General features: G+C 31.5%; 2 protein-coding genes across 3 annotated transcripts in view; one reads left to right on the top strand and one right to left on the bottom strand.

Annotated features, from left to right (window-relative positions):
- LOC106459276 (carboxypeptidase E-like) overlaps positions 1-12,683 on the top strand; it is a 25,937-nt gene extending 13,254 nt beyond the window's left edge. Inside the window, exons 6-9 of the mRNA XM_013918886.2 lie at positions 1,680-1,819; positions 4,653-4,779; positions 5,536-5,702; positions 6,778-12,683. Of these exons, the coding sequence (XP_013774340.1) occupies positions 1,680-1,819; positions 4,653-4,779; positions 5,536-5,702; positions 6,778-6,873 (530 nt within the window). The 3' untranslated portion in view covers positions 6,874-12,683. The remainder of the gene's footprint in view (positions 1-1,679; positions 1,820-4,652; positions 4,780-5,535; positions 5,703-6,777) is intronic.
- A 1,216-nt stretch (positions 12,684-13,899) lies between these two features.
- Positions 13,900-26,511, bottom strand: part of LOC106459277 (cyclin-dependent kinase 1-like) — a 22,497-nt gene continuing 9,885 nt past the window's right edge. Inside the window, exons 4-8 of one of the 2 annotated variants that reach the window (XM_022385723.1) lie at positions 25,239-25,395; positions 22,065-22,188; positions 17,906-18,240; positions 15,890-16,031; positions 13,900-14,465 (exon numbers count right to left, since the gene is read on the bottom strand). In XM_022385723.1, coding sequence (XP_022241431.1) covers positions 14,364-14,465; positions 15,890-16,031; positions 17,906-18,240; positions 22,065-22,188; positions 25,239-25,395 — 860 coding nt within the window. In that variant the 3' untranslated portion in view covers positions 13,900-14,363. The remainder of the gene's footprint in view (positions 14,466-15,889; positions 16,032-17,905; positions 18,241-22,064; positions 22,189-25,238; positions 25,396-26,511) is intronic. The other variant, XM_013918887.2, reaches the window with a different exon arrangement.

Raw genomic sequence — 26,511 nt, 5'->3', positions numbered from 1 at the left:
AGGATATGGGTCTGGAGAATGCCTCACCAAGAGTTTTGACTCAATAGATTGCAGCCAACTGTGAAGCATGGTTGTTTCAGCGTAATGATTTGGGTTGGTGGGAGATCGAGCTTAGTGGAGTGCATTGGCAACATAAATTTTGTGAAATACATCGAAATATTGGAGGAAGGACTCTTGCCACTTTATTCCTCGGGTTTCGTGGACAAGAACACAACATTGTTCCAGGAAGATGGAGCACCATGTCACACTGCTAGAAACACCTAAAAAACCTCTGGGCCATACTCGACCGGCAAGTCAAGAAGCAACCAAAAAAACCAACTTCGAAGAGCGATCTACTCCAAGTTTTGAAGCAAGAATGGGCGAAAATCCCACAATTTAAAATTGACGAGATGATTCTCACGATGCCCCAATCGATCAACAAACTCCACGAAGCAAAAGGAAGATCTACTAGATATTAATTAAATTATAAATATATCAATTCATGTGAATATGACTGAAAAATTTCATTTTTTCTGACAAGGTGAGGTCTATTTACTTGTGACCACGCTGTGTATATATACATGTATATACAGTATTCTTGATAACCTCACACCCTTACTATTTTTGATGACGAAGAACCCACTTTGAGACTAATAATGGTTGGAGACAGCTTGAATGGGTAATGAAGAAAAACTTTAATATAAGTTTAACATAACAGCAAATGTACAACATTTTGATAAGGTTTTGTCATCATCAGGTTCCAACCATTATTACCCTTACTATTTCATACATGGATTTTTGAAAGATTGTGCCATAGGGGTACATTCACACATGGAAATTTTGGTTTATGTACATGAGAAAAGTAAAAAACAAAAAACATTAATTTAAGCATTCCAGTGCATTTACTGACTTAAGAGTATGCACCTATATCCTACGTATTTATGTTTTTAGGCAGATCAGAGTTTCTCATTATATCTCGGAGTAGGTGGTTGAATTTATTATTGGCTTGTGTCCCAGTATCCTGTGGGAACTGACATTATAAGGGGTTCTTTGGGCATCCTCTCCCATAAAATTTTAACCCTCACAGAGGGAAATTTTCATCTATGTGAGGTATATATTCTTTCAGATTTTCTCAACACAATTACAAGAATTGAGTACTTGGATATCACATGATATAATGTCAGAAAAGGGTGTTAAAACCAAAGCCTGTAAAGAAACTAAGCAGAAAAAGGCAAGGGAAACATTTGAAAGTCAAGAAATAGGGAATATATATTCTCAAGGAGGATAGTTTCTTATCAAAAAGAAAGCTATTCTTTAGGATGGGCAAAAGAATAGCAATATACATGTATAATATACTGACTTTCATAGTTACTAAAGCATGATAGTTTGTCAACATATAAAAACTGACTTAAAAAATTAGTTTGATGAAAGTATTGGCATAAAAACATGAAAAACAAGAGGAAATCCTGCATGATATACATTTGTTTTTAGATGTAGGTAAAAGGTATACATACCATAACAATACTTTTTTTTTGTATAGTTAATTATTCTGAAGTATCAAAGTTTTGTTACTGTTTCCATCTAGATATTGTTTATTCACATTTTGAAGGTTAGGTTAGGAGAATAAAATGTTAAGCCAGAGTTATAGTTGAACTAAAAGTTTGTACCCTTGTTCATACAGTTTGTAAACTTGTTCACAGGAATGCAGGACTTCAATTATTTAGGATCAAATGACTTTGAGATAACTCTGGAACTTGGCTGTAATAAGTACCCTTCAGAGGAGCGGTTACCAAAAGAATGGGATATTAACTCAAAGGCATTATTGAACTTTATGTGGCAGGTAAGGTATTATATATATTTATTTATTTGACAGATAAAATGTTGTTTTAGTAAAATGAGAGAAGTATAGTGCACATTGGAGTGTAAATATATTTAATATTATAGAAGTATAGTGCACATTGGAGTGTAAATATATTTGATATGAAAGAAGTATAGTGCACATTGGAGTGTAAATATATTTGATATGAAAGAAGTATAGTGCACATTGGAGTGTAAATATATTTGATATGAAAGAAGTGTAGTGCACATTGGAGTGTAAATATATTTAATAAAAAACATATTACCTTAGCATTTCACCTAGCAGCTTCTTCAGAAAGTTAATCCTGTTTTGATCAGAAAACAACCTTCAGGTGTCAAGTGAACATCTACACATCAAACATAAAAATAAAAATTAATAATTATAATTCTATTTCAACAGTTTTTAACTCAAAAGAAATGTTTTTTTCATTGATATTTTGTCATTTTGTTACATTAAAAAGTATTATAAATGAAAAGTTTTAACACAGTATATTCAATATAAAAGGACTTATGTCACATTAATAGTTGGCCATCTTACTGTACTTAGCTTACTGTACTCAGTAAACTTAAATATCCTTAACCCTATCGCCACGTGTATCCTTTACTGTGTATAACACAAAGTTTTATGTGTGTTACATTCATAATTTTATTAAGCTACTTTATGTTTATGTTATATCAATTAGTATAGCACAAATTCTTAGATAATAATCCATATTTTAGTAGTATATAAGTTTTAAGTTCTTAATTCTATAAGGGAATAATTCTGAATTTCCCCCAGTGTAACACACGTGACACATTTTTTCTAGGTATCTTCTCCTCTCTATTTTATCACCACCCCTCCAAATGTATGACATTAAATGTAAATTACTCACTATAAAATCGTCATTACTCAGACAAACCATAATTTTGTTTAGCCTTCACACCCACGTGTCGTATCCTCTCTTTCATGATTTGTTAATAGTTCTCTCTTACATTTAATTATATATTACCTATAACCAATATAAAGTGAAGGTTTTCATCTTTCAATCTATGGTGTATTGTTTAATGTGTTCTGAACAGACAAGCGCCAATTTCACTCAGAGTACAAGTTACATTCCCATGGGAAAGTTAACGACTAGCTTGTATGAACTTGTGACAGCTCTTGTCGCATAGTTAGAAAGGCAGAAAAATTTTGAGAGTTAAGAGAAATTGTCTACTTTTTGCATGTTATTAGTCTATGTTCTTTGGTGCATTATTTAATTAAATAAAAATTATTTAGTGCTTTACTACCATTATTATAAAAACTTAGGGTTAAATCTCCTCGACAATCGACAGCAAGAAAAAAGAAGATTGGTTAAGTATTTTGTTTCTTGTTTTTTCATGTTTATTATTTATGTCTAATTATAAAAGTAACTAAAATGTAAAAATATGGATCCTTTTAGGTTAGTTAAGATTAAATTAGGTAAAATAAGTAATAATATAATAAAAATGATTCATGAGGCACGCATGTAAGCAGCTCGTAGTAGCTTGTGGGTAATGTAATTCGATAGCGTAACATGAACTGCATGTCCTCCAAGTGATTTACAACTTATAATGGCATGAATAGTAGTTAGACATGGTTCAAAGGGCAATAAAACATTCAAATTTAATTATAAATAGGTGTATACTGTTACATTCATAAAGCTATTTAGAATAAATGAATGTAGTTTCATGTTACAATTTGAAGTCACTCTAGAAGAAAAAGAGGATAATTTAGATTTATTTTGATTTTTTTTTTGGAGGTTATGAGGTCGGTCAAATTGACCTATCCCATATAGAGGTATGGTAGTGAAAATAACAGATAAATATAAAATTTTACAGAAAAAAAGTTTGAAATGTATTTAGGAGGTTTTAGGGATTGCACAAAGGAAATTTGATTTTCTGAAGTTGAAGAAAAGTATTTTTAATCTTAACACGAAATTACTTCGCACTTGGACTATTAAAATAATATTCTCAGTATATTCATGGACAAATCTAGCTTTATTTTAGTTTATTAGAAATACTTCACTAAAAAATATACTTTTTTATGTGCAAAAGACGTATAATGTTAACTGAAAGACTGTCAAATTTTGTGAAGATATACACACTATATTGAAAGTTAGAAATATTGATTCTATAAAGATTTTAAACAAGCACAAAGAGGTCACATGGTTGGTCAAATTGACAGAGCATATGTTGAGAGAGTTGACTGATGTCTTGTTGCACAAGATTATTCCAGTAACTTAAAAATCTTGTCATGAATTAAAAGCACATCAGAAAGTATAACAAAGAATCCCAGACCTTGGTAATTGATTGGAAAGTATTTCAAAACTTTGTCTTGAGATTGATTGTATATCAGTCACAATATTCAACTTCAACATTTTCAAAAGAAAAACAGTTTTTCATATAATGCTATTGTATTCTTAATTACAGAGTGTTAAAGTTTTAGAACCAATCAGTTTGATGTTATTAGCTATAGGCTGCATTCCTTTTCAAAACTGAAACTATTCAAATTTCTTAAGATCTCTCTCTCTCTCTGAGCAGTAATAATAGAAATGTAAGTTCAATCAATAAACTCACACTTGAACAAACAGGGGTTTATCAAAAAATGTTTAAATTTATTTGAGAGAAAAAAAAAAGCTAAAGAGCCATAAAAAAAGTTTAAAAAAATCTAGAAGTGTGATGTGTAAACTTCAGACATGATATAAACATGTTTTCAAACTGTTCAGAATGTATTTGTTTTAGTGAAAATGATCACCTTTTGTACTTGTTGATTAGCTGTTAAGTTGCAGTATCGTTAACTCAGTTTTCTACTTTAGGCTCATATAGGAATCAAAGGTACTGTACGGGAAACAGGGACTGGGAGGCCTCTTCAGAATGCTGTCATTAAAGTACATAATATCACTGATGGCAAGGATTTTCCAATCAACCACGATGTGACATCAGGTAAGTTGTTTGGTTTAATTCTTAGCAAGCATTAATTATTGAGAAACTCTATTCATAGAACTAAAATAGTTTAAACCATGATGAATTAATCAGCATAAAGGAACACCGAAAAAAGTCAAAATCCTTCTTCAGGAATAAAAATAAGAATAGTCAATTATTTGAAAGTGCTCAAGCTTCTGCATCTTTTGGAATCTACTAAGATAGTTATAAATACCATGCAGATCATCACTAAAAATAAGGTAAAATCTTAGTTTAAGTCATAGTTTCTCAAACGTTTGTCATTCACGTCCCTCATAAATAAATATGGTTTCTTGTATGCCCACCTCATTTTTTAAATGAGTGAAAGAGTTAGATGACAAAATGTAATACACAGATACACATTAAAATGTTATATGTGTTGTAGTAATTAGTTATTCTTTTCATTAATGAAAGATATATAAAACTTAATTTTGCATTATTGCACTATTGACTCTAAGTTTCCCAAAGTTTGGGGTACCCCCCAGGGAGCACAAGCAATTATGGGGTTTAAGTAATTCAAATTAACAAATAATTAAGACAATTTAGTATAACAAACTGATGAGAAATACTTAATATTTTAAATCAGTATACCAAAAAAAAATTAATCCTATAATGATTAGGTTACATTGAATCATAAATTGAGTGTCTTTCCTGTTAACAGTATTTTTCATCAAACAGCTATTTCATCATTCAAATAATTGTCTAGTAGGTTAACTTGTTACATCTAATCTGCTTCAGTGAGAGGAGGAGAGTATTGGCGACTACTGACACCAGGCACCTACAGAGTTACAGCTATGAAAGCAGGTTTCCAGCCACAAAGCCAAGAAGTGACTGTTACTAACATTCCCCATCAAGAAGCACAAAGAGTTGATTTTACACTGGCGAAAGAACCTGTCTACACAGAGGTATTTATAAGTATATAATTTTTACTTGCTTATTAACACAGCCAGTAAAGTTGGTGTAAATTGTATTCTGGTCAAAAAGCAGTGATATTTTTAATCTTCTTTTCCTGACTCTACAAGGTGTAGCATAACTAGGTTTTGGAGTTTTGGGGGGAAAAAATTACCAAAAGAATTCAATTAAATATTTGATATTAGGAAAATGTGTGGAAAGAGCTCTATAGGGTTTGCAGTAATGGAGAAAGAAGTATTGTTGAGAACTATGCATTTTGCTTAAGAAATTCTTGATCAGTTTTGTAGTAATGGAGAAAGAAGTATTGTTGAAAACTATGCATTTTGCTTAAGAAATTCTTGATCAGTTTTGCAGTAATGGAGAAAGAAGTATTGTTGAAAACTATGCATTTTGCTTAAGAAATTCTTGATCAGTTTTGCAGTAATGGAGAAAGAAGTATTGTTGAAAACTATGCATTTTGCTGAAGAAATTCTTGATCAGTATCTTTTTATCCAATTGTTTTATGTATGAATGTCAAGAATGATGTGATTATGCTAATGTTTCAAAGTTAACATGAAAGTTATTCAAATATCTATATTTGCCTCTAATAATTTGTATGCTGTAAACCGGTTGGCCTTATGAGCTCTGTTACTGACCAAAGGTTCCTGTTGTATAACAAGCAGTATAATTGAACACTTTTCTTACTGAAATGCATGCTGGGCCTGTAGGGAGTGAGGTGATTTAAGTTTTGATCAGTCTTATTGTGATGTATTAACCATGAATATATAACCAAAACACATCCAAGTTTCTACCTGTGGATACAAATATTAAACACTATTAATGTATAACAAACGTATTTGAATAAATTGTTCCTAGCAGAGAAGTTTAATTTATTAACAGTGCTATGTTTGTTTCTCCTTAGACTCAATTCTCTTGATATTGTAAAGTTTTCCACATACAAAACTTAAAATTACCCTCTATAGACAGCCACAACCTTATTTCTCCTAGCTAAAAAAAAATATTTACAACTGCAATTATAATTTAGTGTTGATGGACATAAACTAACTTTAATGTAATTTTTTACTTTAGTCTGAAAATAGTTTAGAGGAGAATAACAAGCCAGACATCCCTAATCTCAGCTTGTCTCGTCTCCTGGCCTACATGAGAAGTCAAGAACGGTCATGAAAATATGTATTTACCTGAAAAAAAAAGGCTTCTATTGAAAGGTTTTTCTTAATGTATTGAAACAGATCTAGTCACATTCAACATATAGTTGTTATTAGTAATTCATAGTTTATTATTTTTTTAATGTCTAAACCTTTAAAAGAATCTTTATATTTCACTTTCTTAGTTTTAGCTTGTTTATCCTGTAACTTTTAAGTAAAATAGTGAAAGCGAATGAATGTTATAGTGATATGTAGTGTTCCGACCCAGTTATTATAGGGAAAAAAAGTGGGCTCAACGTCACACCTACTGAAATTTTATTTTGTATCTACTTCATAAATATCATGTTCCTTTAATATAGAAAATACATGTTTTTTTAGTTCAAGTATATGACAGAAATCGTACCTCAAATATTTAATTTTGCTGTTCTGTCCAGATATACAATTTTTATTTTGTTACATTAAAATTACACAAAAAATGATCACAAATTCAAACTTAAAAGTTCCTTTTTCATAACTTTTAATGTTTAAGTTTACTAAGTAGACACACATTTTATGTAGATGTAACTTGTTACTGCTTTTAATTTTAAATCAAACTGTCTTAAACTTCATATAACATACTTGCCAAATTTGTATTTTTTTATATATATATCTATCATAGTTTATTGAAACTTTACTATTATAGTTGTTTTTAGTTACAGTGAAAAAGGTTATCAATGAGTAAAAATTTAACACTGCTATAAAATTGGATATTGTTCATATGCATAGGTGAATCTTTGTTAGTTTTCATACAGGTCCTTGAATTTAGACTTGGTAATTTAAAGGTCTTGAAAATCCTGAATTTTTTTCTGTGCTGAACAACATACAGCTTTTGAAAAAGTTTGCAAAAATGTACTAAATATCTAATTAATTCAGTGTAACAATGTCCTAGATGTATTATTTCAACATGATTTAAGAATCTTTTTAAAAAAAATAAAATTGTATTTGTATAGAGATGTAAAGGTTTTTAAAAGTCCTTAAATTTTGGACCTGTAAGGTCCTATAATCCCTGAATTATTAGCTTAGTAGAGATCTTAAACCTATTTAATATCTGTGCATAAATAATAATGGAGAAAAACCGAGTTAGCTAAACTTTGTTTTCATGAGGTAAAAATATTTGGCTTTCACTTTTATAAAATCTACTTTCTTAGTGGCATTTTTACACTACTTAAAGAAAGGGTATCTAAAATGTCTTACACAAAATAAATGTATTTATTATGTAGAAACTGAGGGAAATTGTATTTCTACGAAATGTGTACCTGTAATGAAAGCATAAGCTTGCTTTCTAAACACTTGTCATATCAAAAATGGAAGGTCAAACCAAGTATATAGTCATGCAAGTTCTTACCCATGACAGCTTAATTTTTGTAATTACTATTAATATGATGTTACATAGGAGAGTTTAATGGTAATGATATAAATTGTTGTAGTTTTTTACAAGTTATGAAAAATAGAAGATAGTGTGTTTATCACTAATTCCTTTAAAGTTTTCATCACAAATATTTGTTTGGTAATTTTTACAGTATTTTCATTTTCCCTTTAACCCCCTTCTGTAATTTGAAAAAGATATGTTGGGCATCCTCTATGTTTCAAAAAATATTTGCCTTACTTAATTTGGGCAAATCATTTCTTGCTGTATCTTTAATTATTTGTCCAAATTTATTTCATATGTTATCATGTATTACAATCAGTGCTTGCTAGGTGGCATTGCAAATGATGTTTTTGCTGGTTTCTAATGGATTTATTCTGAATTATGTGTCTAGTCAGTAGAACATGCTGTTCTGTGGTGGGAGAGTCACATTTTCTGTTTGTAATCTGTAAATTAGTTTTCGATTTATTTGCATTCAATTTTTAGTTGCTGAATGGATGTTGAAAGTGACATTGATTGGAATGAAATTGAAAACAACTTTTCTGAAAGTAAAACTACTATCTCAGAACAGACTAGTTACAATGATGTTGCTGCTTTATTACAATTTTAGATATGGTGTGTTGTAAACACTACGAGGCAACTTTTCCCTCCTCCACATAGGTTCCAATTTCATGGTGCTTCTTTATTGAATATCAATATTGACCCTAATGGTGACATTTTGCTTTTTTTTATTTTGATGATGTTTTAGTTTATATGATTACAACAGGAACAAACCATTATGCAGCTCAGTTTCTCTAAGCATGCTAAAGTAACTGTTGCCAATCTCTTTGCAGTCAGTGGCATCCCACAACAAATGACTAAACATGTACATTTCTTGCCATCATAAATCTATAGAGTATTATGCATAAACCTTAATAGCAACTTTTTTTGGTCCAAGAATCCTCTCATTACACCTTTTTCTCCAAAAGTATGTCTTACCGAAGGTTTGTAATGTTGAAACAATACCTTTATTTCTCTAACAGTGATACTTATGACCAAAAAATTACCCAAGTTCAAAGCTAAATAAGATATGGTCTATTTTTGAATATCTAAATAAGAAATTCAAGACAGTTTATAAATCAGACAGACATTACTATAGACAAAATTGTCATGCTGTTCAAAGAACAACTTGGTTGGATGCAGCACAGTCCTCTAAAAAAAAGGCCAGATTTGGTATCAAGACATTTTTGCTTTGTGAATCAAAGTTAGGAAACACTTGGTCAAGCCGAATTTAAACATGAAAAGGAACAGTTGGTGATGAAGATTATAAATAGCTTCCTGTGTCTTTGCAAATTTTGCTGTTTAAACCTTTAATAGACAAGGGCTAACTGCCTAACAATGGACAATTTTTACACTTTCCCATACCACTGACACACAGTAAAACTTCTAAGTAAAGAAATGCCTCCAGACTTGAAAATGACAAAATGGGAAATCATGGCATATTAGCATGGAAAGGTCATTGACACGTGCTGGCAGGATAAGAGATGTAGGGTTTGTTCTGTTTTTCTAGTGCAAATTTCATGGACCACTGTAACAATTTAAGTCTCCAGTTTACGAGTTCAACAATTTTAAGTGTTGATGATGTTTAATAAACTGTAAAAATATATAATTTGAATAAGGAATTTATTAGCAAAAATTAAATTAAATGCTTTTTTTATGTTTAAAATCTATAACTTTTTAAACAGTATTGCAAGCAATAATCTAAGAACGTACAGACCTGAAGTGAAAAATTAAATGAAGAAATAAGATAAATCCATTCTAGAAAAGCTAATCTTGAACAGAACTTATATTTATTTACAAAACCAATTACCTGAGATACAAGCTGTTAGCAAACTATTTCATTAACAAAACATGACAAATCAACGGGCAGCGGTTAAACATTATTGGATCAAATCCTGGGTGGTAGGGACACACTGCTGCTATCTTTTTGAGCAATCAGGTTCTTAACCTAGATTGCTCTAGTAAAAACCTAACTGTATAAGTTGGTACTAGAATTTGCTTGTTAAAATAATAATGTGATATCTAGTAACAATTATAAGTCACTCAAGATAAGGGTATCTGCTAAGAACTAAATAATATTAAAATGATTTCTTTAGTTCCTTCATTTTTTATTCTAGTTCCACCTCAACAGATTTAAGGTTTTTTCCATAGCAGTTCTTCTCAAGCTGTTGGATTTAGAAATTCCACTAAATTTTTCTGTGGTTTTGGCTTCTTCTGCACATCTACTATGAGGACTTAGATACCTTCCTCCACTTTCTTTTTTGCCTTGATGTTTGAAAGTTCCTCCGTCAAGGACCTTTTCTGACTTCTTTTTTGTTTTGAAACTCCTTTTCTCTATGTTGGCCCTCCATGTATGTCTGTTATTTCTAATAAAATAAATATCTCTTTGGAGTAATTGACATTTACCACACCTCCCAAACCATGAACATGATCATTAATGACACACTGTACAAGGTTTTCCAGCATCACATCTTTGTTCACTAAAAATCAATGCTCAACTGTTGCTTGTCCATGAGACATGATAAGCACAGTCTCTCAAAGATGTCTAAACTCAGCTTCGTTAGCTAAGTGGTCATGGAAGAATATATTCAATCTTCTACCTTCAGGTCTGAAGGAAAATAAATCTCAAAAAAGTGAAACATCATAAAAATGGCTAAATTCCTTCAAAAGTTCATCACACTTGCTTTCTTGGATACGACCTGCTTCAGTCAGGTAAGGTTTCTCTTGCATGCTTCCTTATAAAAGATGAAGACCTCAGGATCAAATAAGAAAGTGCTGCAGTGGAGAATTCTTCAGCAGTTTAGTTACCATCTTCAGCAAAACAAAACAAAAAGACTTGCAGTTCCACTTGAATTCCAAAAGTTGTTTGTCAGATGGTTGTTTCTGAAAGTCAACCTTCAGAGTGGATATATCCATGTGATTTACTGAGTTTTGGACATCAGTTTATAAAAGTTTAAATGCAGATGTAGGATCTTTCATTATTTGAGGTTTGAAGAACCTTTCTATCAGTCCACAGAGGGGGGTGAGAAACATATTTCTTTCTTGATTCATTCATTCAGTATATGTATAAGAAACATCATAAAAAAAAAATTAGTGTTGATTTAGACTTCACTCCCCCATTCTCCTCAAAAGGTGGATGTCTAAGGATACCACCAAATCCACTTTGTCTGATATACTAGCCCCCAAAAAGAAGACTAACCCAACAAGATAGTGTGTGTATTGTTTAAAGAAATTGAAGTGAAAAAGCAGATACTACTGTCCAGATTACCATGTCAGACTTTGTGTTGTGCCTTTTTTTGGAGTGTGCCATACTAAGGCAGATTTTTAAAAATTGTCATTTTTATCTTATAACAATTAATGTAATTTCTTTTATATTAGATCTTTATATTTGTTTTCCAATAAACACTGGAGAAAAGCATTTCTGTTCTCCACTATAATTTTATTGAAGTAATGTGTATCACGTGTTAATCAATATATGTACCATTTATTTACCAAGTATATTTTGTGCAGAAATAAATAGAAAATAACTTTTTGTGTTTCATTAACATATAAATATAAGCTATCAAATACATAATAAAAAAAACCTGCTTCTTTTTTTAGTTCATTTCCAAAAAAAAAAAGTGTTCACAGAAGGGGTTAACAATATTACCACCCACTTTTTTTTGTTACCATGGCCCAGGTAAAGGAACTGTAATATATAATAATCATTGTATATTGGCACTTCTGTAGTGGCTTTTGGATTTTCATTGTTGATACTTTAAAATATTATTTTTGCTTTGAAGTCTACTCCTTCAAATTCATTAAGAAAATATTGTTCATATTCTTAAAATATTTATTCTTGATTAATAGAAAATAGTATTCGTAGAATGTGTGTTTTACTTTATCATACTAATATGAAAGTCAGCAAAAAAAATGTAAGAGCTAATTATTTTGTTTATTAAAACAAAGTAGAGGACTAACTTGCTAAGAAGCAGTTTAAAAAGCTTCATATGGTAGAATAAAATTATTTGATATGAAACTTTTCTTTTGATGGTAACATTCTTACTCAGAAATTAAATGTTTATAGATCATGTAACATTCTAGTATTTTTAATTGTTTTATACAACATTATTTAAAAAGTAGTATAACTTTAGTTGGTAGTCTTTAATGTATATTAGGATATTTATTAACTGTAGAGTGTAGTAATTATCTTGTAGCCTAATCGTATCAAGTGTTGTTTTGTTACAGGAATTAAGTTACTGATTATGTATACAAGAGCCATCCTTCTTTTATTATTTATATTATCTTAAAAGTGAAAAATCACGTGTGTAATAAGACAAAAATATGTAAACAGTTAAAAAATATTAACCTGTTTTCTGCTAGTAAATAAAAAAGTATCATCCTTGCATTACAGTGTGTGGAAGGACTATCTTACATTTAAGAATAATATGCTCGCTCATTGAAAAAGGAAATTTATAACTTCGAAGCAAACATTATCAGTTGAAAAAAAGCCCTTAATAGCATTCACAGAAATAATTATCTTTGAGTTTAAATTTTTCCCACTCCCCCCTAAAGAAAATTAAACTAAGGGTGTTTGGTACTTTAAATCCTAATGCCTCGAATATTATACAACTAGTGAATCCATGGTTCTACAGCTCACATTTACAGGGCCACTATGATGCTCGACCTACAATTTTCCCCACTTTCAGTTTAATTATTATTGCCACTATAATGCAAATTTAATTTCTTTAACCAATTTGGCACCATTTAGAAGTTGGTGAGTCCAGCAGTTTAGGAAGAGAGATTTTCAGGAAAACTTTACCTTTATACAAACCTTAGTACAATTTAAAAGTCAGTACAACCAGCTATTTAGGAGGAGTTACATGACACTGAATCTTATTATATAGACGTGAGAATACACTAATTAAAATCTTCAGAGGGGTTTGCTAAGAAGCAAAGGGTACACAATCCTATCTTATGGAACAGTTGCAAGAAACCTAACTTCTCAAATAAATTTTGATGATAAAAATTGTCAGCCACTTATTAGGGGATTGAAGGTAAGCAACCTAAATTCCTAGACTAACAAGACATGAACCAGAAGTAGTACATGATATGTACATTCAAATCAAAGAATAAATGAAACGTGGATATCTCTCCAGAAAACAAGAGATTTTACAAAAACCAGTACCATATGTGCAGTTTGTTGCAAAATGTTATATTTCTGCAATGTCTATCCAGAATCTAATAATGACAACTTCATTAGTACTAATACAAGTAAGAACTGAAACAAGAAAATTCAGTATAAGGTTAAAACCAAAGTCAGATGTTCACTAACCGTTAATGCATCGTATGGCAATTTTTGATACGTAAAGAAATGTTACTACAGCTGAATGAGATAAGCTATTGTCAACTTTCCTACTTAACAAGTACAATTGCCCTACACTGAGGATGTAAAGTATTGTGATTGATTAAAATTATGTATTTTTGTTTGAGTTGTAAAAACAGTTACACATACACAAAAAAAATACTGTACACTGGAATCTTAAAAGTAGAAAAAATTTTAATGATTAATTTTCATTTACAAACATACTTAAAATCATATACAAAAACAAATATTGTGGTCCCACTTTTTTTTTTTTTAAACTAACCTTAATCAGGTTTTAAAATTCTCAATGTTTCAAAGCATCCTCACACACGTACTGTACACATTCAGTATATTTAGTATGGATCATGCATTATAATACAATGTCAAACTATGCACAGTGACCTGCTATGCTGCAAGTCCTGAAACCATTAATTGAAAATGCCTGGGTAGCTTCCACAGAACAGAAAAATAATGATAATTAACAAACACACTGTGACAGGTAATGGAAGGTACAATATTGGCTAGAAAACACATAGATCTAAATAACAGTGGGTGGGATTAGGGACACAGGAAAAAACAATCTTGTACAATATCGGACTTCGTTGGTAATCTGACATATGAAACAAACCAGCATTCTTTTATCAAACAGAAGATAATTCATCAATGCGATACGCTAGGTCAGTATCAAATTAAACATTGTGAAAAATATTAAAAGAAGACTTCAGTTTGCTGGAAGGATAGACTTGTCCAGGTCATCAAAGTATGGATGGTGAAGTGCGGCTTTAGCAGTTATCCTCTTAGACGGGTCATACACCAGCATTTTCTGGAAAAAACAAACAAACAAAACAATTTTATATTAAATTCTTAATTGTGATTTAATTTGAAAAATGTTGATGTTCACTAAGTGTATTAAACATATTGTACAGAATTGAAAATACGTTTTTCATGAACAATAACTCGATGATGGAATGAACTTGTTCATACTATAATTTTCAACAAAAATAGCTCATCATCAAAAATTGTTATATTCGTGTTTTCTATTTGCATAAAAGATCTAGCTGTACCTTTTTTCTATTCTTTTGTATGGTCAACTTCAATTCCGTTAGGTCAAAGCCAAAATTTAGGTTAATTAAAGCTTAAACGTACATACATATGTATGCCTCATAGTAATTAAAATATGTGAATAAATGAAAGGATAGATGATTTACAGTTTTAAGGTGCTTAACCAATCCTAAAACACTTGGTTAAAGTCCTATATACACATTGGAATGCTACGAAGCACAAATTAATGGCTAAGTCAGTCACAAACTGTACTAGAAATAACTATATAATACTATTAGTAGCAAACACAATGTGTACAGATAATACCGGGAGCAAAATATATTAGCATAATACTGGTAAAATGATCAATTAAATTTAGTCAGGTAATTTGCTTTAAAAATATTCTTTTACACTCAAGTTACCATTAATATTACAAAATTAAAATACAAATTGAATGTTTGTAATTGGTTGATCTTTGCAAAGCTAGGTAGCTCCATCATATTATATTTTTCCTTATAAAACGAAATGTTTAATAATATATTAGAAGCAGTAAAAATATCTTACTAACAAGTGCTAGGGACTTAACCCTTTAATTCAGTTGGTAGAGCACTCACTTAAATTTAAAGGAGCATTGGAAGCCTACACATGTCAGATTCCAACATTTAAGCTACCACAAGAAAAATTGATGTCTAATGCTATGCCATCCAACAACCCTGAGATAAGGCTTGAGGAGTTGTCTCGTTGATGAGAGGACATGTAGTTTGAGTTGTTAAAAGCATCTTATTAGCAACCACTAAGAAGTAAACTCTTTAGCTCAATTATCAGAGCATTTGCTTATAGTGCAAATGGCAACGGGTTTGAATCCTGCACATTTGAGATGAAAAATCTGAAAGTACAGCACTTTAAAAGAATTGTTGACATCTACTTGAGAGCTGAATGATGTAAATCAACATTTTTTTTTTATTCTACCGCATCTTTAACTTTGTAGCTTTATTCTAAAATTAAGTTCTCACACAGATAAATGTGGCATTCTTTAAAGGCCTTAAAATGTGTAAAATGAAACCCAGTGCCAACAGTTTATTTTGGGATGATATTAAGGCCTCTTTTCAAAATGTCCCAAAGTTTATAATGTGTTGAAAAATGTATTCAGTAGTCTTAAAGAAAAATACAAATTGTTTCAATGAAAAAAAGTGAAGTAAAACTTACCAGTAGAACATCTATTCCATTGTTGTCCATTTGGCTACAGGTGGAAGGTAAGATATTCTCTTTCCAGCTTGGAAATGTTGGTTTGTAGTCAGGAAGCTGAGTGACTCCAGGCCACACTTCTTCTGTTGGAGTTCCCATGGTTCTACGAGAAATATCAACCATCATTTCCCAACAATGTATTTTAAAGCAAATTCATTTGTTTCTTAAAAAAGTACTTGCATTATTAAAATCCTAGGGACTTGTAATTATGGTTGTTAGTAAGTTGGGACATTGAAATGATATTTATGTAGTCCTGAGAAGAGCCTTTACACAGTGACAAAGGTCACAATTATATATTTTGGGTTTAAGCTAAAGGGGACACACAAAGATGCAAGTAGTGTACCAACTACAGGTTATGTGGTTTGTCTTGAAGCACTAATGTAGACAGTGATGATCGAAAGAGACAATTACTCCCTACTAGCCTAGTGTTTCTGATGAAGTAGCTTTTCACACATCATAATTGGTGGATTTGAGAAATATAAAACCCATAAAAGTCTATAAAGTATAAAATGGCTAAAATGATATACAGACTCAGAGTCATCATCTGGTAAAACATGTTGCATCTATGTATATTTCTGTTATATTTGTTTGGCCAGATAATTATATTTTAGATGCAAGAAGGTACACCATCATTAGTCATTCTCCTTTCACAGTTTTATAAAAAAGCTTTTCTGTAGGATATGAGTAATAGTACAAAGTTAATCATGTGGGAAAATAAAACAACATTCCAAAAAATAAGTCCTAACTATTGCAATATAATCATTTGGAATGTGTGCTATTCAAAGATGAAAAAAGTTATATCAATATCATTCCTCTCAGGATGTTATTGATGGTCACACTCTCACTTCAAGACAATGGATGTTGTAGCCATAGGGCATTATCTGACATGGAAGAGTATAAAATCAGTGTTTATTTCTATATACTATATTCTACATTATAGAAATCTTTCCTACAAGAAAGTGCACAAGTATTAGGAAAAATTTTATTGTTAAATAAAAAAGATGTGGAGGGCTGGCTACTGAACTTGAAAAAAGGAACCAAACAAGACAGAGATGGAAGTCCACTTGATCCGGCTAATGATCACATAGCAGACTAAGCCGTCTCAACTTTACATAGAGAATAAATCCCTACATTACCGGCTTCCCCACTTTATCTATCAAAAGCTTGGTGTTTGAATAGAATCTGAGCTTTCATCAATATATCTTTCCTTTAGTTAACTATAGAATACTACTCTTAGGACTATTTTACAATAGTTCTGGTTCTTTTTGTTTTGTCAGTGGATTGGTCACTTTCTAGTCCTTCCATTACAAGCTGGGTGGAAACCACCCAGCCCGTAACCACGAAAGTATTCATGAGAGTAATTATGCTATGATTTTTGATAATGTATGCATATCTTTACAAAATTTTGCAGCTTATTGATAAAAATTACAAGGCTTTTGTACACAAAATATCAGGTTTTTAAATTAAGTAATAAGTTTTTTAGATGCGAGTCTACAAACGCGATGACATGATCTTTGACTATAGGAAGACCCGTAGAGATAGGGCTAGTTTGGTATCTTAACAGTGGTTTCTTGCCTTGTTTTTGGGGTTGTTGGGTAGAGAAATAAATAAAAGAGAGTGGTAAAACTCTCTGTCATTGTCAATTTTTTAGCATACATATTTGTATTATGCATATTGAGTACCTTGGCCATCCCTACATATAGAGCCTACCACCTCTATGATGCTTTTTTAAAATTATGTATCTTACCTTAGGTGAATGAAACAATAATTTTTGACTTTGTCTTATTTTAAAAAAAGACTAGGTTACTGGTTCTCCAGTTCTTTTGAATGATGAGGAATGTTAGTTCAGGTCACAAATTAATAAAAACAGTTTAGTGTAAAAATAATTTGAAAATGGAAACACACAACACTATTTATGCACACACACAAAAAAGTTTCTTAATTAAGAATGGTTTAATTATATCCACTCTTCTTTACCTGAAAATACGAAACAATTGATCGATCTCTGAATCCCCGTGGAAAAGTGGCCTCTTATTGGCCATTTCAGCAAACATACATCCAATACTCCAGATATCCACAGGAGTGGAATACCGCGGGGAGCCCAGAAGGACCTCTGGTGCTCGATACCATAAAGTCACTACCTCATGAGTATACACCCGCACGGGAATTCCAAACGCTCGAGCTAGGCCAAAATCTGCTATTTTAATTACTCCTTTTTGATCAATGAGTAGATTTTGTGGTTTGAGATCTCGATGTAACACTCTTCTCTGGTGGCAAAACAATATAGCTTGCAAGATCTGGTATAAATAGCTCTAAAAAAAAAAATTTTTTGTTTGAATAAGTACATTTTGTAGGTAAATATGTCTTAATTCCGTTATTACTAAATTAAAACTAGAAAAATTTTTAACTTCACTTTGAACAAAAATAGATCAAATATAACAATTTTAACATAAAACCAAACATTTTGAAGCAAATAGAAAAATGCTTTAACTCAACACAAGCTTGCTAGTCTAACAACACAAGTTTCACTCATATGACTTTTGATGAATACCTGTTGATAAGTATCAAAGAACAAAAGATGTATTTTAAATTGGGATATATATTTTTGAGTTGTAAGAATTCTAAAGCAGTGGTTCTCAATTTTTGGTCCACCGGTGCCTTTCAGGTGGTCTGTGGGAAGGTTAAATTGTCACAGAAAGAAAGTGGTAGCATAGCATGCAGATCCCATTGTGGTTCCTCCTCCCCCTCAGATAAAAATAATCATAATCAGATGGACCACAAAGAAAATAGTTTGAAAACCACTATTCTAAATTGTACAAGTAATGAGAATCTACAGTATTTTTTTTCTTGAAATTCTTTTTCTTGGAAATAAAACCGATTTCAGAATCTTCATATGGCAGGCTTGAAACTTAGTAAACATAAATATCAGTAAAAGATCTTCAAGCACAGGACAAGTAAATGCTACTATAATTTATACAAAATCAAGAATGTAATGAAGAAACTTTGCATCAAGTGGTGTCTAATGCTTTCAAGAGGGATTTCCAGGTTTTGCTGACTTCTAGGTTTACTGAGTGTGTTATCAGTTAGGTGGATGTAGAATGTTTATCTTTCTCTTCTCACGTGCAATTTATGTCCTGTTATATCAGCATCATTCCAATTTATTGTACAGTCTTCTTCTATGGCATGATGGGTTATTTCAGACAGATTGGTATGTTTATTATGCTCTTGAAGTCTAACTCAGCAACTAACACAGCGAAGAAAGTTAACTAACTCTTCAAGAAACATCAGATTTTTGAACAGAAACAGTCCAACAACTACCAGTACACAAGCACTACCTCATATATTTATGGTTTTCCTAAAGTTCATAGACAAGGTTACCCTAGTAACTATGGAAATTTACCATGCCACCCCTTAGATAAGTATCTGGTGAAGATAATATCACTATTAACAAGTCAAACATCCTCACATGTTAAGTTCACTTTGAAGCAATTATAAAAGCAACTTTGATAACCTCACAACACACAATGATCAGCTTTGATGTATCCAACCTCTTCACTAGTGTACACTACACACTACAAATACACCATCAGTAACTTGAAAATGATAGGAACACACTCAACTGACAATCTCTATGATATAAAAACCTACAACCTTCTGTTTCAACACAATTTACTTCCAATTTGAAGATAAATACTACCAAAAAGGAGGAGGCTTGGCTATGGGCCTTCCCCTATTAGCTAATCTCTACATGCAATATTTTTAAGTTAATGTCCTCAAAACAACATCTCCATGACTTAAAATCTGACTCAGATGTGTCTGTGTTACATTTTTAATATGACCACACCTACAGATAAGATCCAAGAATTCATGAACCATCTGAACAGACATCCTGTGATACATTTCAAAGGGAAAAAGAAAGATATGAGCCCCCATTCTTTGATGTGATGGTTACCAAGACACACAACACAGATATGGATAAATACCTTAATTATAAATCAAACCAACACTGCCTAATTTTAAGAATGAACAAGATTTGTAATACTGAAGAAACTAAGATGGAATAAAAACAAACCACTAACAGCCCTCTTTAACAATGGATACTCAGAACACTTTATAAAGATAAATATCAAAAATAAACAGAAAGAAAACTACAAATGCACAGCCATATTCCCATATGTTAAAGTCTCTCTGAAAACACACACAAAATGTGCAAACACGAAGTCAGAACAATCTGAAGCCACAACACAATATGACCACAAATAATGCAAACCAAACCACCCAAGTGAGAGGAAAAAAACAACATTTGTAGCAACTCCCGTGAATGTGGATTCAAATACATCTGAGACATAAAAACAGCAAGAAAAGTTATAATTTAGAAGTATAAGAGCCATACAAGAGTTGGTAATACTGATCTATTTGCCATAGTATCTTGCCAGTGAAGACCATACTATAAAGTGGAAAAATGATAAAATAGGGTATCAATCACACATATGAGAAAATGAAAGATAATCTCCTACATTTACTTAACTGATAACACACCAAGTCAACCTAACACAGAAGTCAGTTGTTACGTCAGCAGAAGTCACGTGATGCTGGTAACACGTAATGAGTATCTCGAAGATTCGTGAATGCTCGAGTGTTTGCTAGATGTGCTGTATTCTAATATATAAGCCTGACAATCAATCGGAACGGGATAGCAGACAGAGAGATTGAAGATATAGACTTGAGTCAAGTGCGTTAGTAAGTAAAGCGCTAATGAATCGTTCGTTGAGAATTATAGCGTGTGTTTAAGTTAAAGTGACTGTGGAAATTAAGTGTATTGCAAAGTTGAATAGAGAAAGAATAAACTAGTTTTATTTGAGAAAGGTCTTGTATCGCTGAAGTTCTTCTGAAAGAATTTTTATGAGCAATTATCAAACGACCAGAGACGTAACACTGTATAACCCTACTGAAAAACATTCAGATAGTTAGCTGATTCAAGTACTAAATGGAGAGACCAGTTTGCTGGACAACATACCAGACTTCCATCAAAAAGACCCAGATTCTATTGTATTTTATTACATTTTTATTTATAGATAATATATTTTTTTGGTTTGTAGTAATCAAGCAACCACAGAATATCAAGCAATCTCTGGCTTCTCATGGTTTTGTTTCATAAATATCCCCATTTAACTCACTCAACTCTGCAATATTTACTTGACACTGCTAGGTGAAGTTGCTCAATACAAGTCAACTTACGGTTAGTAAGAAACTTGTTAATCATAAAGGTTATAAGGGACTGATAATTTGTTAACCATGAATTATGAGCTTTACACTACTATATTAAACCAGATTTGTTTCAAAATTGACTCTAAATAATTATATTTCACAAATTGATCTCACAATTCACGAGTTTCACGAAAAATAAATCACTTTTCTTTATTCATGAAATTACTCTCAATTTCTTTAATTTTGAGATATACACTATTATGTAAAACCAGATTTTCAGAAAAATGTTTTCTGGACTTAGATTTGAATGGAAAAACATAGTTAATAATTTCCTTTCATAAATGATGATTTAAACAATATATACAAGATTGAGAAAAATTTACTGTACTTTTAGACTATAATAACCTCTAATTCAAGCTCATTTATACACTAATGAAGGTAGACAATATGTGATAATTTATGAATATCTCCAAACTCAGGTGCTGAATAGTAAACTAATGAAAGTCATTGACAATTCCAAACCTAGATATTACATTGTAATGAAATATCAGATACTAGAATGATCCAGTAACATATTGAAATACAAATACTATGTCACAACGAAAGTATCACATAAATATTTTACAGAATGTGTAAAAAAAGACATTATGTTAAATCCTGTCACAGGTCAATAAAATAAAACAATGGTTCTCAATTTTTTCCATCTTAGGACCAGCTAGTTCTGATCCCAAAATTTCATGGACCAGTTTGTACAATGTTAACTTTCTAAAGTACTTTTATATTACATTGTAAAACAGTATATTCAGTACTTATATTTTTAAACACATTTTCCAAACAGCTTGCAGATAGTTAGTTTTCTCCTCCTCCAAAGAATGTGTGATACACTTTCAACAAACTACACACTTATTTTTTTACTTAGAATAAATACCTTCACCAGCATCTTGTCCATATTTTGGCCACTGGGAATGCTATCAAGATACTTTTTCAGATCCATGGACAGGAACTCGAACACCAAGTACAATCGATTTTCTTGCATTAATACATCCTGTAAACTGACATACAATACTGATAGTAATAGATTTATTAGCTTTAAATCTAAAAACGTACAAAAATTAATTAGTGCATCACCATGAAAAGAAACACTGAAAATATAATTGTTTAATAATGTGTGAGCAACATTTCTGCCAAAAGCACCCTTCTTCCTAAAAATTAACCTGCAGTTCCAGAAGCAAAGAAAAGTACAGACCTCCCAGTTGGCCACTAATGAAATAGGTTTCTTTTTTCTACAAGTAGACCAAATTGTAGTTTCACAAACTAAACTATAGTTTTATATATAAATAAATAATTTATATTTGACTGATAACAAATGTGATTTTCTTTCTCCACCTATAAAATGTCCATGAATAAGCCCAGTGTTTTGTGTATAATAACAAATTTTTTCAAGTATGTTCTCATAATGAAGTGTGAATTAATCTGCCACATCATAAAAAAAGCTCCATAATCATTATATTTTCACTAACTTGTATTTCATAATTATGGTAATATAAGGTTTCTGGTTAAAAATGTAGTTTCACCTTCAAATCTATAGGTTTTTTGGCCTATTTCAAACATAAATAAAGTTTTTATAAGTTTTACAGGTTTCACTCAGAAGCCTAAATGTATACAAGTTGGACTTAATGTTGTTTTTCAAGTGGTAAATAACAATAAAAAAAATTAATATAAAGGTGTAATTTTACATCCAATCACCTTAAAATTCAGTGTTTCACTGACTGTTTCAGCTGTCTAAGTACACAATGGAAGAGGGCAAAGATGTATGGTTACCAAGAGCTCACAAGCCCTTCACATATTAAAATGTAAGTTTATATTTTTTATAATTAAGTTATTTTTACAATACTTTAGAAAGTGTGATGGTTGTTAATATATGTTTTGTAAGGTTGATGTGCTTATCCTGTTTTCTTTCCAGTTTGCATCTGGAGAAATTTTAGAATCTTCCTGTAAGTTAAGTGATCATCAATAAACTACACTACTGAAAGTGTTATCTCTTTCTCGAATTTGGTAGTATGACCTCCAAAGGTAGATGTCATTCTTAGCCATGATCAGTTCCCATTAATGCAATTTTTTTTTAAAGTAGCTGGGAACTTGAAAACCTACTATAATGGTTAGGCCTGTGCTAGCAGATAGTTTGTTGCATACCAGAATAGTGCTTCAGGACAACAGACAAAACCAGGACCCTTGCAAAAAATGCATAATTTTGAAATTAGGATGTCAATTAGGAAACACTGGATGAATATGATATTCATGTAATATTCCAAGGTTTGGAATAGACAGTCCATAATTACCTGATCATCGCAACAAACAGAGGCTCACGGATCTAGTGTTTGGAAGGACAGCTGCAGTAATATGTCACAACAAGTGAATCAACATTTACACTGAAGGCGAGCAAAAACAAACTTTAAGCAAAGATAGAATAATGAATAGAACATCATCTGATTGTCTAAAGTGTCAGAAGATTACTACTGTTAATGTGAAACCGTTAAATTGGTGAGACTTGATGAAAGTGATGGTAAAATAAAATAAACAAATTTTATTAAAAATGAATAGGAATTTAGCTTTAAAATAAATCAAAAGCTGGATCCATTTTTATGGTTAACACAGAATAATTTGTCTAGAAATGCTTCATACTTTGCAACCTGAATGGGACTTATTTTCAAATCAGTCTCACCCAGTTAACGTGGAACCTAGGTCTTCAACTTAAAACAAATACCCTGAATAATTCATCCATGGGTTGCATGAATGAATGATCATTTTTTCTTTGCATGGCTAAAACTGATCTTCCGACAGCTTGCAGGGACAAACATCCACAAAACACAATTATTAATCAACAGCTCATTAGACAAGAAAAAGATAAACTGGAAATTCTGCACTTGGAAGTTTAACTCTAAGTCATAAGAAGTTTACTTTGGTATAACTTTAAAAACATGACTTCCTGTGTTTTTCCTGCAATTATTATGTGCTTAATGTTAGAGCTGGGTAATAAATTCTATTATTATTCTATTAGCCAATATAATCGATTAACTGAGCATTGTTTACATAGGTTATCATCATGTAAAATAATCAACTAATCTAAATTAATGTTTCTGATTGTTAATGTCTTCGATTATTCTAACTATCCAAGTAATCAAAAACATTGCATTTGTGGATTTCTCATTATTTTTGATTAATTCAAGGTTGTTTTGCATAATCAATTTGTGTCACAACTCACAAAAATAATAAACTAATCAAAATTAGTGCTTACAATTATTACCATTTTCAATTATTTCAACTATTCAAGTCTTATGTGAAAGAACTCAATTTCAATGTTATTGATCATTGAGCTCAACAATTGATTAGCAGATTTCACTAATTACCCAACTCCAATTAATGTGCTGGTTTCTCTACTGCAAAATGTTTTCTTTCAAGATTAAGTTGTTAATCCCAGGAAATGACACTTTAAAACATATGTCTAATAGAAAATGTTTGACAGTCTGCCAGTCATGTCTTGGTGCTTGGTCAATGTATTAACATCTGAAGTAGTGAAATGGCCAAGAACAATGATTTAAAGATTCCTTAAAGCAAGAAGAATCTAGTTTGCAAGTAATATTTACCCATTTTCTCTCAGTTTCATGTTAGATCCAAAAATTTTTTTTTTAAATGCTGAACTTGCTTTTATCTAAATGTGTGTCATATCAATTTCATTCAGGAATTTATTAACATGATGCAAAACAGTGAACTTCAGTATAATCTTTTACAGCAGGTCATGTGTCACTGAAAATGGTACGTACTAAAGAGAACTTCAGTATAATCTTCTCCGGCAGGTCATGTGTCACTGAAAATAGTATGTACTGAAGAGAACTTCAGTATAATCTTTTACAGCAGGTCATGTGTCACTGAAAATGGTACGTACTAAAGAGAACTTCAGTATAATCTTCTACGGCAGGTCATGTGTCACTGAAAAGGGTATGTACTAAAGAGAACTTCAGTATAATCTTTTACAGCAGGTCATGTGTCACTGAAAAGGGTATGTAACAGCTTTTTTTCCAACATAAAATGGATATAAACTCACCAAACAATGTTTGGGTGCTGTAGTTCCTTAAGTAAAGATATCTCTCTGATTGCTGTTGAAGGAACTCCTTCATCCTCACTCTCAAGTCGTATTTTCTTCAAGGCTACTAACTGCCCAGTTTTCTTATTCTTACCTTTATATACAACTCCGTAAGTACCTATAAATATTCAGTGATAAGTTCTATTGAAATATGACATTGAACTTTTCTGTATTAGCAAAACACAGAGAATAATGTCAAAGTACAAAAGGAAATTTACATATATAAATAACAAAAAATGTTCATTGAAAAAAAATAACAAAAATCGAGGTTTTTCTTACTCGTAAAATACAGGGAAAAACCAATTGACCAAGTATTTATGTAAGTTAAGCTCAAAATGACTTGGAAAAGGAATACCGATACATGCAATAAAGAGCTGTATATTTCCTACCCCTTTAGTTAATATGCATATATTTTGAAATTTTTCTTTCAGTTCAGACTGGATGTAAAGAGTCACCCAAGTAAACAACATCACTTCTCCCTCCTTACTTTAGCTGCATAGGAATAGAGATCCATTAAATGGTCACTAGAAATGTTCTTTTCCATGAAAAATAGATGCAACTTCACTCATGATGGCTCTCTTTTCTGTTGGCAAATTGTGTATTGTGAGTGATTCAAAGTCCTGGACAAGATGTGGCATGAGCAGCCTGGGTTTTTGTTTATCTTATTATATTTTGTTATTTAAAGCCACACTCTCCTGTTAGGCAGAATTGTGGGAGCTTTCATAGATTTTTTAATATATAGATTTCAGATATTTTTGAAATAGAGATCTTGTAAGCTTTCATTTAGTATTTGTTTTACTGTACAGGTTAAATTATGTTTAATATTTCAGGTTTTATTTTCACAATGTAACCTTTTCTTTTAGCTTATAGGGTCAGAGACTCACACTGAACTGGTGAGATGATCAATAAGTTTCTTTTTTGCATTTCTCTCTCTCTTACCAGTACCATACACACTTATTACAAACACATGCCTTTGTTTTATTTCATTCTATTGTGCTTTATTATTAAAGCTAGTTGTGACATTTTGTGTATTGACTGTTGTTGGTGAACTCAGAAAAACATTCAAACTCTGTGGTATGATACTGTTACGACAGTGGGGGTCACGTGACTCTAGTAACGCGTCATATTCTCGAACGTTCACGTCCCTACCAGAAGTCTTGAGAGGCTTCTAGAAATGCGGTAGTCTTGTATAAATATAAGCCGCCAAGAAGTGACGGCAACAATGTGTGTAATT

This window comes from Limulus polyphemus, unplaced genomic scaffold (assembly GCF_000517525.1).
Source record: "Limulus polyphemus unplaced genomic scaffold, Limulus_polyphemus-2.1.2 Scaffold584, whole genome shotgun sequence".
NCBI lineage: Eukaryota > Metazoa > Arthropoda > Merostomata > Xiphosura > Limulidae > Limulus > Limulus polyphemus.
The sequence above is the reverse complement of the archived record's forward strand: the minus strand, read 5'-3'. Positions and strand labels throughout refer to the sequence as shown.